The 14519-nt window shown below is 41.0% G+C and overlaps 1 protein-coding gene across 4 annotated transcripts in view; it reads right to left on the bottom strand.

Annotated features, from left to right (window-relative positions):
• Positions 1-14519, bottom strand: part of MCTP2 (multiple C2 and transmembrane domain containing 2) — a 139556-nt gene that overhangs the window by 15703 nt on the left and 109334 nt on the right. For all 4 annotated transcript variants that reach the window (XM_037053700.1, XM_037053701.1, XM_037053702.1 and 1 more), the window contains 2 exons: positions 12117-12239; positions 9471-9512 (listed from right to left, as the gene is read on the bottom strand). In XM_037053700.1, coding sequence (XP_036909595.1) covers positions 9471-9512; positions 12117-12239 — 165 coding nt within the window. The remainder of the gene's footprint in view (positions 1-9470; positions 9513-12116; positions 12240-14519) is intronic.

Raw genomic sequence — 14519 nt, 5'->3', positions numbered from 1 at the left:
CTTATGAAATCCACTGCTTCCAGGATTTACCAAGTGCCTGCTCAATTCTTGCCAAGCCGGGCCATTATACTTGCTACATCTAATATATCACACCTAAACCCTCCAGTAACTCTAACAAAACTTTTCTTTTCCTATCTAAAATCTTACTTGGGTTAAAATTGTACTCAGTTACTGAGCAAAAGTGTCTAAATTTAAAAGACGATTTCTCTAATATCCTTCTATGCTCCAAAAGACAAAAAATTCATTCTCATCTTGTTACTCTCAATTCCCTCGATGGAGAGACAAAGAACCCACCACCCTATGTAGGAATTGTGGGTCAAAGCACCAATACGGGAGAAATGTCAAAAGCACAAAGAGTCCTCCCTGCCTCTGCTCTCGTTTATGAAGCTACTTGGCTGAAACAGGCCCAAGAGAGATGGAGGTCAGAGTGGACCACTGGTACCCGCCTCTTCAGTGAAGTGTGCTCAGATGGTTTGAGTAACTTCCTTCCACCTGGTCTGTCGTCCTTTATCCAACCATTCAGCACAGAAGGAAAAGTCAGCGTCACTGTTTCCTCTTGCAACATCAAACTGCCAAGACGTTTTTACTTCTCCACCCTAATTGTAAAGTCCTTATTTCCCTCACTCTCTTGTTAACTCGAGTTCTTTAAGCAGTTTGCATTACAGATTAGACTGGCTACCCAAGAGACCCAGTTGGTGCGCAGCAATCCACCAACCTCTATGAATGGGCACAATGGTGAAAACCCATCTCTGTTGGCCACATCAGTGTTCCTGTTTATAAAGGGGGATTGAAAGCATCAGAGAATTTGACCCAAAGGGCAAAAGTGGCTTCCTCTTCGCAGCAGCAGCAGAGTTGAGGTCAAAATAATTTTTTGGACAATGCCTCAAATTTCCATGTGGCTCCATTACATAAAAATTTCCTATTTCAGTTAACAATTTTTTTCCCTCTGAGAAAACACCCAAATGCTGATGTTGTGGTTATAAAGAAAGTATGGGTTAGGACACCAACATAATAAATGATTCTCATGATATCCTTTTCCTTTTTCAAGAATTCGGTGATGGGGGGAAATAAACACACACACACACACACACACACACACACATACACACTGGGAGAGGCTCCAACTCCATAAGCGAAATACCAGGTGATGGAGTCAGAGATACTTGGGTCCAGCTGAGTTCTCCTTGCTCTGGGGTCACTGTGATTCCTTACCCTCTCTGAGTCAAAATTTGGTTATTTAGAGAAGGGAGATCATAAGGAGTCTTTGGAGAATTAAGTATCATGTCATCTGTAAAGCACTTGATATAACTCTAGGGGCTTCACACACATAAGTTCCTTCCCGTCACGAATGCAAAGAGACAAAAGGATGAATAACCGATGTTTGGTCCAGTCAAAACGACACTGGGGCTGATTGAAGTTTCCAAAGCAAGGATCATGCAGGACAAGTCTACGCATGTTGTCCTGTGTTATGTGAGATTATCTTACAGTTCTATCTGCAACATGCTGGCTTTATTTACACGTTTCAGATTGAACCGGGGAATGGGGTGGTAACATAGTTTAGCAAACACAACATTACATCTGCTGCAGCTACCGAATTTCCTAGGAGGAGTAACAGTGATTCATTCAGAAAGACAGAACTGCTATCATATGGGCTTCGGTTGTTCCCTAACATGAGAGGCTTCCAATTATTCAAGGGAAATGAGTGATAAAAACAGTGATAAGCACTGATGGGATTAAACAAACAATATAATTTCGGCTAACAACATTTATAGATGTTGAGAAAAAATGGGTTTTACTTGGTAGAAATTTGAGACCACGATTTAGGGTCTACTTTATCAGCCAAGCCTGTGCCGCCCCATGATGGAAGAGATGAAAGCATGAACTTTTCAGATCCAAAATTCAAATTTCATAATGTTCCTCTGTTTTGTATAGCCTTTAAAAGAAAGAATGGCACTCATTTTAGGAAGAATAATGACAAGTCCAACTCTATAATCTAAATAGGTATATTACATAAAGGCAAGATCACTATTTTTCTCATTGTCCATTAGTTTCTAAAATGTCAAAAAGAAAAACAAATGAGTCCTCTAGCTAAGTTTTGTAAACAGTTAAATTAAGAACAAACAATGTACATATGTTGTAACAGAATTGTTCTTTCTTTAGAAACAAAAACTTAATCAAGAGGCCAATATTTCCTTCTTCGAGGCCCTGTGGCATTCTCCCTGTCTCCAAGGAATATAGGATGTGGTCCAATAAACTGGTTTTGTGCCTCTGGGGGAGAGTTAACACCATCACAATGAATTTACGACTAAGAATTCATTATATAATCAGTACAAGACTTTAAATCTTTTCTACCTGTTCTAAGAAAAATGCTCCTTTCTCTTTAACCACCTAACCAAAACCAGAAACACAGTTCAGAAAATTGACCATACATGCTGAAAAACTGAGTAGTTTTTGTCAGAGGATGCACAGGGTTCCCAAAAGGCATTGATGCAACATTTCCACCTCCAGACCTTCCCAGTAATGTCAGCCATCCAGAGCAAAGATGCCAGAATATAACTTCAGACTGCAATTGGGAGGATGGTTGGTCTGTTTCATCCCACTGAATATTAAAAAGCCTGAAACTTGAAAACTGGGGAAAAAATCACAAACATCAGAAATAGATTGAGTGGCATTTAGCGTGAAAAAAAATGCTCTCAACATCTGTCATAACAAAGAACAAGAAACAGTGTTTCTGACATATAAGTTTAAAAATCATTCTCTGGGAATCCTGGCTTATTGTACTGGGAACTATCTTTAGGGCTTCTTCCCATGAGATGGGCTGTACGTGCAGGGGGACAGGGGGACACAAAGATACACATACACAGTGAAGTCCAAGGCCATTACCACGAGGGAGAGAAAACCAGGACTCTTTCAGGAGAGAGAGAAAAAGTACTCCATCTCCAGGAGTACTTTTTGCCTTGGGAAACGAACATAAAACAGACTGTTTGGATTTTCAATCAGTGTAATTTCTAAGTGGTTTTAAACTGCTCTACCTTTCTGTTCATTACACACAGCGCTTCCACTCTGACAGGTATTTACCAACACGTGTTTTGGGCTTCCACATTTCATGAAAAGTTTCTGCGAGCCCACTGACAGATGCCATGCCTGCGACCACCAGGCAGGCGGAGCTGATGGTGGTTTTCTCTAACAGTAACCGTTGTCGGTAAACAGGCAGTGAGCTGGAGTTGCTGACTGAGCCCTTTAGTTTTCTCTGAGGTGAGGGAGTGAGGAGGGTAGAAGGAAAAATATTTATGGAACCAAAGAATACAACACGTAATTCTTATTACCCTGAGACTGGGCTCAACATCGACTCCTGGGACATTTCTGATTCAGCCACCCACTTCATCTCCACTGCCCAACACAATGCACAAACCTTGATAAAAATAGCAATCACACTATACTCTGATTACTTACTCAGAGCACCTTGCTTATACTTGTAATCTTTGCACCTATAGAGGCTCTCATACAGAGAAAAGACTCCATATATGTATAATAATTGAACCAATAAATTAATGGTATCCTTTCTCCATAACAATGTGGCACGGTCAAAAAATAAACATGATTTATGTCAGAGAAGCTGGATTTCAGTCTTGCTACCTCCATCCTATCCAGCTCATTTCTCTTAATTTGGGTTTGTTCATTTGTAGATGGGGAAAATAAAAGCCCAGGTAGTGGTTTATTTTTAGTACTGAATGAGATGAAACACATAAAAACAGCCTGGAAATTGTAAGCACTCTACAAACATTAATATTTTGAAATCTAATTCTATTTAAGTCTTACTCCAAATGATCATTTTAAATTATTACTTTTGTGTCATTTATTACTTAAAGTTATTACTTATCCCTTGAGTGAGGACAAAGCGGTGCCCCCTACCTTCCTATTAATTATATTGTAAATTACCTATCAGTTATCTTCTAAACCCATTGGATAATTGGGACTTAGTGCAAACCACGCTGAAACAAGGGGTTTCATTAGGAAAAGCAAGAGGAAGAGCTACTATCCTCAGAAAAACAATGAAACTGAGCCACAATGTCCAATGCATTCCACATTAGCACGATGTCAAAATTTCAGGCAACGGGAAGTTAAATACCTGGATGCCTTATACTCTGTAAAATCAGAGCCTCTGACTGTATCCTGTTAGCGCACATTAGCTAGTAGAAGGATAGATAATCCATCTAATTTACAGGCTGGTGCATTCATATTTCACAATATTTAGAAGTAACAGAAGTAAGTAACAGTAGAAATCTCGGAGCAAATCCACTACTACTAGGATTAGTGAGCCTGATAGTAAATAGGATGACAAATGCTTCAAAAGGTCAGATTAATAACATTTCTGGACTCCTTCTAGAGGTAATGAAGCCAAAGCATTTCTAAGAACGGTGGTGATTTCGTCCTGGCTGGCGTAGCTCAGTGGATTGAGCGCAGGCTGCAAACGAAAAGGTCACCAGTTCGATTCCCAGTCAAGGCACATGCCTGGGTTGCAGACCAGGTCCCCAGTAGGGGGTGCGGGAGAGGCAGCTGAGGCCACCACACATTGATATTTCTCTCCTTCTCTTCCCCTCTCTCTAAAAATGAATAAATAAAATCTTTTCTAAAAATTTATTTAAAAAAAGAATGGAGATTTCATGTTTAACAGGAAAATTTCAGCTAGTCAGCCTGTCAGAGAAAAGACTACAGGAAGTAAGGAAGCCAATCGCGTCTCATTCAAACGTGCATAAACCAATCATTAAGAATTGGCTGGAATCCATTTTAATATTAAAGTCTCGACACTAAGATGGTATGGTAGAAATGTTAGCAATTAAATTACTTCATCACTAAAATTCATATTAAATCAAATTAAAAGCAGTTAAATCAGAAAGGCCATTTACTTTATTCCCCTGAAAATTATCCATAAGCAGGTCCTCCACAATATGCCCTGGACACAGTTTGCATAGGATCTAAAATGTGTGTGAATGTATTCAATTGTTGCTAATCTTCAAAGACATTCTTTGACTTTTTACTTGCTAAAAAATAACATACCTTACCATCTTAACATACCAGCATTCAGTCAATAGTTTAAAAAAATCACTAATCAAACTAACTTCCTCTGTTTGGGATATTCCTAAGTCACAAAGAAATCCTAAGTAAAACCGCTCTCACTATTGGATTGTGAGGAGACTTCCTTCAAGAACGAGGGTCTTCCCTGGCCGAGATACTACAGATCATCTCTCTCTGGAAACAAGAAAACACAAGGCGTGAGGCATGATGGACCTACCGCATTCACCCAAAGGACTGTGCAGGTTAACCTGTGGCAGGGATTCCTTCTGAATTCCTATGCCACGTGCTCTTTTCTCTAAAAGGCTCTGCCTGGGTAGTGAAGAGTGAANTTCCTCTGTTTGGGATATTCCTAAGTCACAAAGAAATCCTAAGTAAAACCGCTCTCACTATTGGATTGTGAGGAGACTTCCTTCAAGAACGAGGGTCTTCCCTGGCCGAGATACTACAGATCATCTCTCTCTGGAAACAAGAAAACACAAGGCGTGAGGCATGATGGACCAACTGCATTCACCCAAAGGACTGTGCGGGTTAACCTGTGGCAGGGATTCCTTCTGAATTCCTATGCCACGTGCTCCTTTCTCTAAAAGGCTCTGCCTGGGTAGTGAAGAGTGAACGAATCGGTTTGGAGGATGAAAACTATTTTAAACGCTGAAATCGATGGTTTAAAAAGTACTTAAATTTTAACAATGACATCCTAACTCGTTTTATTTAATATAAAAAGAAGATACAGTGTAATATTTATTTGCATCCTTTCATTATAAAACGTTCCACCATTGATCAACAAAGTGTATTGGATGTTCCTTATTTTCTTCAAGGAAAACATATCTATCTGTTTTTCACCCATAATTAATATAAAAGGGTAATTTTCTCCCCCTAAACACTGTAAGGCATTGTAAATTTTTTGATCATCCCCCCAAAACAGATCACTCAAGTCCCATTCTGACAGCTGAGCTAAAAACTAAACAACACACAATGGAAGCATCATGGTGTAGTGTCTTCATGAGAGCAATAAACAGGACTTTTTAAAATTATTATTACATGCTCTTATGATTTCTCCTTCCTGATGTTAATAGTAAATGCTGAACTATGTAAGTAATTACTGGGCTGGAAAAAGAAACTCAAAAGCAAGTATTTATGCCTTTCACAATGAAAACAATATATTAGTGCTTTGCATGACCTTCCCTAAGTACGGAATACGGCATTTTACACAATAGTTTCTTGGTTCATGCTTCAATTACTGACCTTTACCGTGTAGAAAATTAATGCAATTTTCATTGTAATCCATCCGTACAAATAAGGTCCACAAGGAAGAATTCCACATATGGAATCTAACACACGTAGGAAATGTCAGCTGATTGCTGTTGGCTGAACTTCGTCATTATCTGTGTTCTGGGGTCCCTAGCAAACTCTACTTGTAACAAGCGATTCTTGTGTGGCCTATCAGGTATAAGAAGTGAAAAAAATCTTTTCCTCTCTTCAAAGTTTACTTTGTACATTTAGTTCTCTAAAAGCCAGAGAACTGGTTACCAGCAAGTTCTCTGTTGTGACTGAAAGCCCAGTAAAGAAAGGAAGGTGAAACGGGGAAGTCTAATTTGGTTTCCAATACAGGTTGCTACCATGAACTCTGAACAATGAGAAGGGAGCAAGAGGCTACTGTGATGTCATTTTACAACAATCCCTGCTCCAGACAATAAAAGGATGACAGACCCCAGACGGGGTCCTGGTCTGTGCCTTGGAGACAAGCAGAATATAGGAGACCATCCACCTCCGGGGAAAGGGGTGCCAGGGGGCCCGGCGCCCTTTCATCTCCGCAGTTGTCTGGGGTGGTATGTGGTGGGAAGGGGCGCTGGCAATTAAGAAGTGTCACTTTCAAGATGGATAGTTTGGAGAGAAAGGAGTTCCCTGTCTTCTTCTGGCTTGGAAGGAAACGACTGTGTGTTTATAATTTGTAAACAGTTCCTGTCTTGCTGAGTGTGTTACACTTCCCAGAAGCATGGTCTGTCATGTCTAACATGCAACAGAAGCCAGAAGGGCCGTGTGGGGAAGCCCTGCAGTGCCACGCACCGTGGAGGGTGGTGGCCCAGGGCCTGTGTGTGCAGGTCTATGACCAGCACACCTCAGCATGCAGGCTGCTGTGCATGGAGAATTCTGATATAGGTGAATGACGAATGCTTCAGAGGTCTTAATGTTGAAAATCCCCCTAATTATAAAGCTTTTAAGAAGTGAGAGTGAAAAGATATGGAGGAGGACTGTGCAGTTTGGCAGAATCCCCTAACAATGGAAGGGCTGTCTTAAGCATAAATAGAAGTCCACTTTTCATTTTAGACTTACTCCTGTTACAGGGGTGTCCAATCTTTTGATGTCTCCGGGCCTCACTGGAAGAAGAAGAGTTGTCTTGGGCCACACATTCAATACACAAACACTAATGAAAACTGATAAGCAAAAAAAAAAGGGTTTTAAGTAAACTGATGATTTTGTGTTGGGCCGAATTCATAGCCATCCTGGGTGGTGTGCAGCCCATAGGCTGTGGGTCGGACAGCCCTGCTAGAAGATTTTGCAGAAATATATCGAGGAAGCAAAACAGACATGGCCACACAGCGGCTATTAAGGGCTTTGTGAAAATACTACAAAGTACCTCAAGAACAAAAGTGCCCTGGAGCAAGTAGGGAGAGTCCTAGGACCAAGGCCCCTGGTGTGGGACGGGCTGGCACAGCTGCCTTGTGGAGGGCCAGGCTTGGATGAATGTAATAGCTCCAAGGCTCATCTAAGTCGGTGCTGTGGTTCCAACTCATTCATCCTTGCCTCAAAGGACTTGAAGGCTCTGAGACACCTCACTGGAAGGTTAGACCTAGACAACCACCGATCTAGAGACCAGGACTTGAATTTGTTCACTGCCAGCGTATGGGCACCACCTTTTCATTCCTCGCCTTCCTGCTAGATGCTCTCCTGTATCAGATGCGCCAAAGTCACACGGTCACCCTGATCTCTAAAGGCCACTTTATTATCGCATCCACGGGTGGCTCATTTCAAAGGGTTGGCCAAACAGAAAGAAATCTTCCGCACTGCCAAGGCTTGGTTAGTAAAATTTAGAATTTTTCCTAGAATGGGTTTTAAATAACCTCACTAAGACAGTGTTGCCTTTGGTGAAACATCCCACTGTGCCCTATAGCTTGGCTATACCTACTTCTAATGTTCAAGGAATAACATCACTCAGACCATGCACACTGATTCATCAAAAAGAAAGTTGCAACTGTGTGACCTTTGTTCTGTAAAAGGGCAGTTCGCTAAAAAAATTTTTTTACTACTTTATTATTTTGCCGTGAATGATCATTTTAACACAACAACTAAGATTTACTTCGTAATCCCCACAATTTGCTACAAATGGGCAAAACCATCTGGCTCTCTTGATTAATTTTAAGGCTCTTTGTGTTGTGGAGCGGGTGTTTTTTACATTCATTTCTATTTCCTGAGCATTTTATATTTGACACTAACTCTTATGATTCCCCCTTTGCCCTTTTTCTCCCCGCCAAGCAGCCCGCATACTGCCACCAGGCGCCCCTTGTACCCGCAGGTTCTGGGGGCCTGGGAGTCCATTAAGCTAGTGGCGTCGCATTTGGCAGTTCCCTTTTTTCATTTTATTGCAGAAGGTTTGTCTGAAAGCATAATGACAACAAAAGCAGCAGATTTGAGAGCGTCCCCCAAGAGAAGGAAAAGGACAGATGCACACAGACACGGAGCTGCGAACGTTGCCAGCAACAGCTGGGGAAGTGACAGGCTGCGACGTGGGTGACCAACCCGCCGAGTGCAGACAGGAACCTAAAGGAGCAGCGGTCTCCCTGGATTCACTTGCGACTTCCCAGGCTATCTTCCGTCCACCTGTCATACACCAAGGAGAAGGCGAACCTTCGCTCGCAGCCAATGACAGGCCTCCTACAGGTACACGTTTTACACTATTTCAGTTACTCCTTTTATTTTGTGCCTTTTCATTTTTAAAAAATGAATAAAAAATAAAAGTATATCTTAAAAAAGGGATACCTTTGTTAATTACAAAAATATTAATATACTGGTCACTCTATATACCAAAAAAAACAGCATTTTGACTCAACCTGGAAGTTACCGTGTGTTTCCGACTATAAGATGCACCCCCCCTCCCGCCTCTGCCCCAATTTTGGGAATAATGGTTGTTAATGCTGCTGTTGAGTTCTGTTTACATTTACATCAGTGAAATATTGTTATTTGTGCTATTAAATATTTTACCACATTTTTTGCTTCAAAACTTGTTTTCCTATTTTCCTCCTCTAAAACCTAGGTGCATCTTATGGTCCGAAAAATACGGTATCTGCTGAAAACATTAATGTCCCAGCCTTTCGTGTTTCTTTCTTTGGCACACTCACCTTGTCGTCTTCACCCTCCTCATCATCTATGTCTGTGCCGTCCTGAAAGGAAGACCCACAATTTGTTAATAAAATATCACCTGAAGTTCCCAAAGGCAAACGACGCTCATTCCCATTTAATAATTTTTTCTACGTAATTTAAGCACTAGTATTTTTAAAGTACAATATTTCAAAAATATTCTTTAAAATGACACGTTTAAAGTTCAAGGCCACTGTGGCAAAAGTTGAAACAATATGCATCATCTCTATAAAACTGAACTATTACTGAAGCTATTAGGCGAGTGCCCTTTGGAGGCATCCAGCTTCGAAAACGCGTTGCCGAGTTGTACTTTCTGTAAACAGTTTTGTTCTCATTCTGACAAATGAACCAACGGCTACGTTAAGCCTGAGAACACCATACTCCGTTTGTGCTAGGCTCATTGTTATAATGATTTCTCTTTTCCTTTGGGGCCATTACTGAAACATTAGACAGTAGAAAATCCATTAGTCTGAATATAATCAATCTCAAGAATAAGTCACAGGTTTCTACATGGCATTGCTGCTTTCCTCGGGCTTGGGCTGTGGGGGAAAGCAGGTGAGGGAAGAAAACTAGGGTCTGATATGAACTGAAGGGGGCCTGGCTTTGGTTCAGGGGTCACAGCACCAGCTGTGACGCAAATAGGTTGGTTCAGATTTGTTTTAAAACAAATCTGAACCATTTGTCTACCTACTAAGTCAATTTCACTCATATCACTGCAGTATTTAAAAGCTAACACCTGTTGGTTCATATTCAAATGTGTTCGGTAGCTTGCAAAGAATGCTGGGTATTAGAAAACCAGAGCCCATTTCAGCTTGAACACTTCCCTTCCTACTTAACCTTGCAAAGATCAGACAGGCTATTCTAACGTCATTGTTCCCATGAAAAGACATTTGTCAATGTTATGCTCTTAAGAGGGAGTAACTCCAAAGTATCCAGAGAGTTCTCTGCTATACTCCATTTAAACCACTGAGCAGTCACCCTCCCCAGGAACTTGAACTAGCACCAGGTGTGACACTCATTGATGATGGAGAGTTAGCCTATTCACTATGGGAGCAAGCAACATTCATGACAAATGGACAGAAACAAATACAATGAAAAGATTTTATGGGAGAAAAAACATTGTAATTAAGACTTTGAAGTCTTCGGCTTGACATAGTCTTGAGCTTAAGACACTGTTCTAGTACTTTTTCCTGTGTGACTATGGGCAAATCACTTCAGCACTCTGGGCCTTAGTTTTATTAAGCATAAAATGAAAATAGTAATTCTTACCTCCATCATAGCTATACTATGAAGATTGATTAGATAATGAGTTTGAAAATGTTTTACAAATGAAAAAGTTGTTATACACACATGCATATACATTGGACTCATGTACCCAGGTATATGTTTATATACACTATGCCTAAAAATACGCATATACATGCTATAAATATACATATATACATAGCTGGAAAAAATCTGAAAGTTGTAAAATGTGAGTTGACAGCATTTTTACTATAAATATTTCTCAGTAAAAATTTCTCTCATCAGTACCTCTGTGAAACTTAGTTCTTCAAAGAACCTGCAATTTAAAGTTATTTATTTATTGGATGATTCTAACATCTTTAGGCCCTTTTTTACTGATGCATACCCAGGCCTGCTCCATTAGACAATCCAAAATCAAACAGAACAGAATTTGAATTCGCTTGAGGTTTTACTCCCTGCCAAAACACTCATTTCTCTACTTCCCCTGCATCCCAAAGGATACCAGAAGTATTCCTTTACTAATTTCAGAGATGATTTTTTAAATAATAAGAACATTATAAGGGAAAATATGTGAAGACAGTCACCTTTTGAGTTTAGAAAAACCCAAAGTGAAGCTGATCTGTGACCAAGTCTCAAAATCTTAGACTTCTGTTTAAAAAACTGGAGCCTTGAATCTGGAATGCCAAGGGTGTACCATACAGCATGCCTGTAAATGAGTGCCTGCTCTCTGGGAGCAGGAAAAGGTCTCTGAGCTGGGATACGAGGTCTGGGGGAGATGATGTCGAGAAGAAAAAAAGTAAGGGGAGGCTGGGTGTCTTTGACAAGAGGCCTGTTGCTGAACCTTCTTTCAACACCATGGGAAGTGAGAGAATCACAACAAAAACCTGGGCCCTCAACAGTAGTGGGGTGCATCCCCACCCCCGCTCAGGTATGCCTGGGAGTTGGCAAGCCTCCAAGAATCCCATGAGCCTTCAGGCCAGAGGTGAATATTGCACGGGGTGCCTGGGTGGAGAGACCCTGGGCAGCCTCCCAGAGGCTCTGCGTCCCCTGAAGGGGCTCAGAGAGCCACCAAAGGCCGTTTCTCTAGTGGGTGAGACTGTTCTTCATCATAACCTTCCTGAGCATCAGGTGTCCACAGGGACACACGCTACTGGCATGGAAGGATGACTGAGAACCAGAGGGCTCTCCCCATTCTGAGGAATTAGGTCAAGACTCCAAAACACAAGGTGCTAGAGAAAGGAAGTCCGCAGGCATCACCTAATATAAAACCTCTACTGTAATATGGACACGTGCTGGGTGGTTTCTTGAGCCTCAAACCAAGTGGACTTGGGCCATGATTTGGTGGTGGTGTAAACATCAAACTCACTGGGATCTTTGCTCACCTGACAGTCCTGCAGGCTGCCAACCTTCCCTTTCATGGGTCTGATGAAATTATAGAGAAACAGCAGCAGCAACGCCATGGGGATCATGTACAGTTCAAAGTTCCAGACGGTGACCAAAAACACCTGACGGGGAGACAAGACAGAACCACTGCTTGAGAAGGCGGTACAGAAACAATCTTAAATTCCTACTCGTCGACTTCGGGAAATTAAACCCAAGACTCTCCCTCTGCAGCCTCTTTTAGATACAGTTACAAACAGGTGAACACACGCATGCACAAATGTGCAATGATTAACCCGGCTTTGGAACTGGTAGGATGAAGATGAAATGGACTGGCCACTCACCCTCTGGCACAGAGATACAGGGGCCCCATACCTGGAAACCTCATTACTCTCATCAGCCCTCTTTACTTTCTTGCTCCTAGATTTATGGTACCAAGAAGGAGGTAAAGCAATAGGCAAAAATCCGGGGTCTCCAAGAGGCAGGCCACAGACTGAATTTTACCACCACTAAGACTTACTTCAACTGGGAAAAAAAGGATAACTTTAAATTGGCTGCCAATATTTCAAAATCCAAATATTTCAGATAAAAAAATTAAGACTTCCAAGGTCTCTTTAAAAATCTTAACATTTTCCGATTTTGAGGCTCAATGGGCCCAAGCAAATCATGGGCTAGAATGGTCTACACTAGAGAAAGCACACATTTTGCCTGCCCAGTTTCTATCAGCCTCTGAATCTGTGACCCCTGCCATAAATAAATAGGACAAGCAAGAGCTTGGGTTTGAACCCAAGTGTCTATTGCCCCAGTGGTCACAGGAGACATGAGTGCAAATAAGACAGGGCCCCACCTCCAGGGAACACACTATTTAATGGGACAAACAAGAAAAGAACACACGGTCATTATTTCACAAGGCAGGCGTGAACTCTTGGGCAAATTATTTCAAGGCTTAAGCCTTACTTTCTTGTCCAAATTGCAAGTAGTCCAGAAGATGAAGTAAGAGAACTTGTGGTTATCAGATATCAATCCATAATAAGTACTAAAAAAGGTCATTCTTATAATTTACCAACTTAGAAGAGGCAAATTATTGCATCTTAAATATTAAAACTTCCCTTCCAAAAGCAGCGTTGTTTTACCAATGACTAAAAACTTTTTCTACCATTTAAAAAATTGTAGCTATTACATACTTATTGTTTATTTTTGGTTTCTATTATAAATTAATAATTTACCTCAGTATATTTTTCAAGTGGGTAATTGTGGCCTAAAAAGCAAATAATTTGTATACATTTTTTTTTAGTATCTTGACTGAATTTTCTTATTGTTTCAAATAACTTTTCATTTCATTCTTTTGGGGTTTCTGAGTCACAGAATCCACATAATCTGCTTCTGTTCCCTCTTTTTTGATATCTGCAACTTGCTTTTTTATTCTTATTTCTAACAAAGCAATGTTAAATACAACTGTTGAGAAGGATATTGTCTAATCCCTGAATGTAATTAATATGTTCTAGTACCCATTTTGAATATACACATTGTTTCTTACTAGTAAGAAAGCATAATAAGACACCCAGTTCAATGACACTGCTATTTCCCCAAACACCTTGAAATCTGAATAACTCTCAAAAGCCTAATTAAACAAACAAACAACCAAAAACCCTGTCAGGTCCTATCACTTGATATATTGCTTCCTCAACTAATCTGAGAATAAAATACAATTTCTTTTATCACACATATTGGCCTGTAAAACACCACTAATTTTACATCCGTCTCAGAATGTGAGCCCCCACCAAGGGTGACACACCCAAATGCCCACAGGGCTCAAGCAGGTCAAAGGTAAAGAAGCACAGGAAGTGAGGAGTCCACATCATCATCGTGCTTCTTCAAGCAGATGAATCACTATCCAAGTGCAATAGACAGTGATATCAGCATGAAGAAAACCTCTTGGAAGATCAAGTTGGTTTGGTCTTTACTTCCCCAGTCATTTCTGTAGAAAAGCAATCAGGCTGTTCTCTCATCCAATAAGGTGGCATTTGCTCAGTTATCACTTTGATTGGCATGATGCTGGAGAGTGGCAGAGCTTAGGTTAGACGGACAGTTTAGTAGGAGAAAGGAAGTCTAACCCACATGTGATGGCGGTAAACTTTTAAAAGGCTTCACATACTTGGAGAGAGTAAAACATTCAATGGCGCTGGATCCTAAAGGGGTGGGGCTGGAGATGAGGGCGGGGAACTGTGCAGGGGTCGGTTACCAGAAAGACCTGTACGTCTCGGTGGCCAATCCAAGACGTCATTGTAAACTAACTGGGAAGTCACTATGGATTTTCTAAACAGAGAAACAATGGGGTCAGATATTTGGCTAGATAATTCTGGTTGCTAAGTGTCCCTTAATTATGGGTGTGGGGTAAGGCAATG

Source organism: Sturnira hondurensis, unplaced genomic scaffold (assembly GCF_014824575.4).
Source record: "Sturnira hondurensis isolate 20B ecotype Veracruz unplaced genomic scaffold, ASM1482457v3 Scaffold0007865, whole genome shotgun sequence".
NCBI lineage: Eukaryota > Metazoa > Chordata > Mammalia > Chiroptera > Phyllostomidae > Sturnira > Sturnira hondurensis.
Note: the sequence above shows the minus strand (reverse complement) of the source record. Positions and strands in the feature narration are given on the sequence as shown.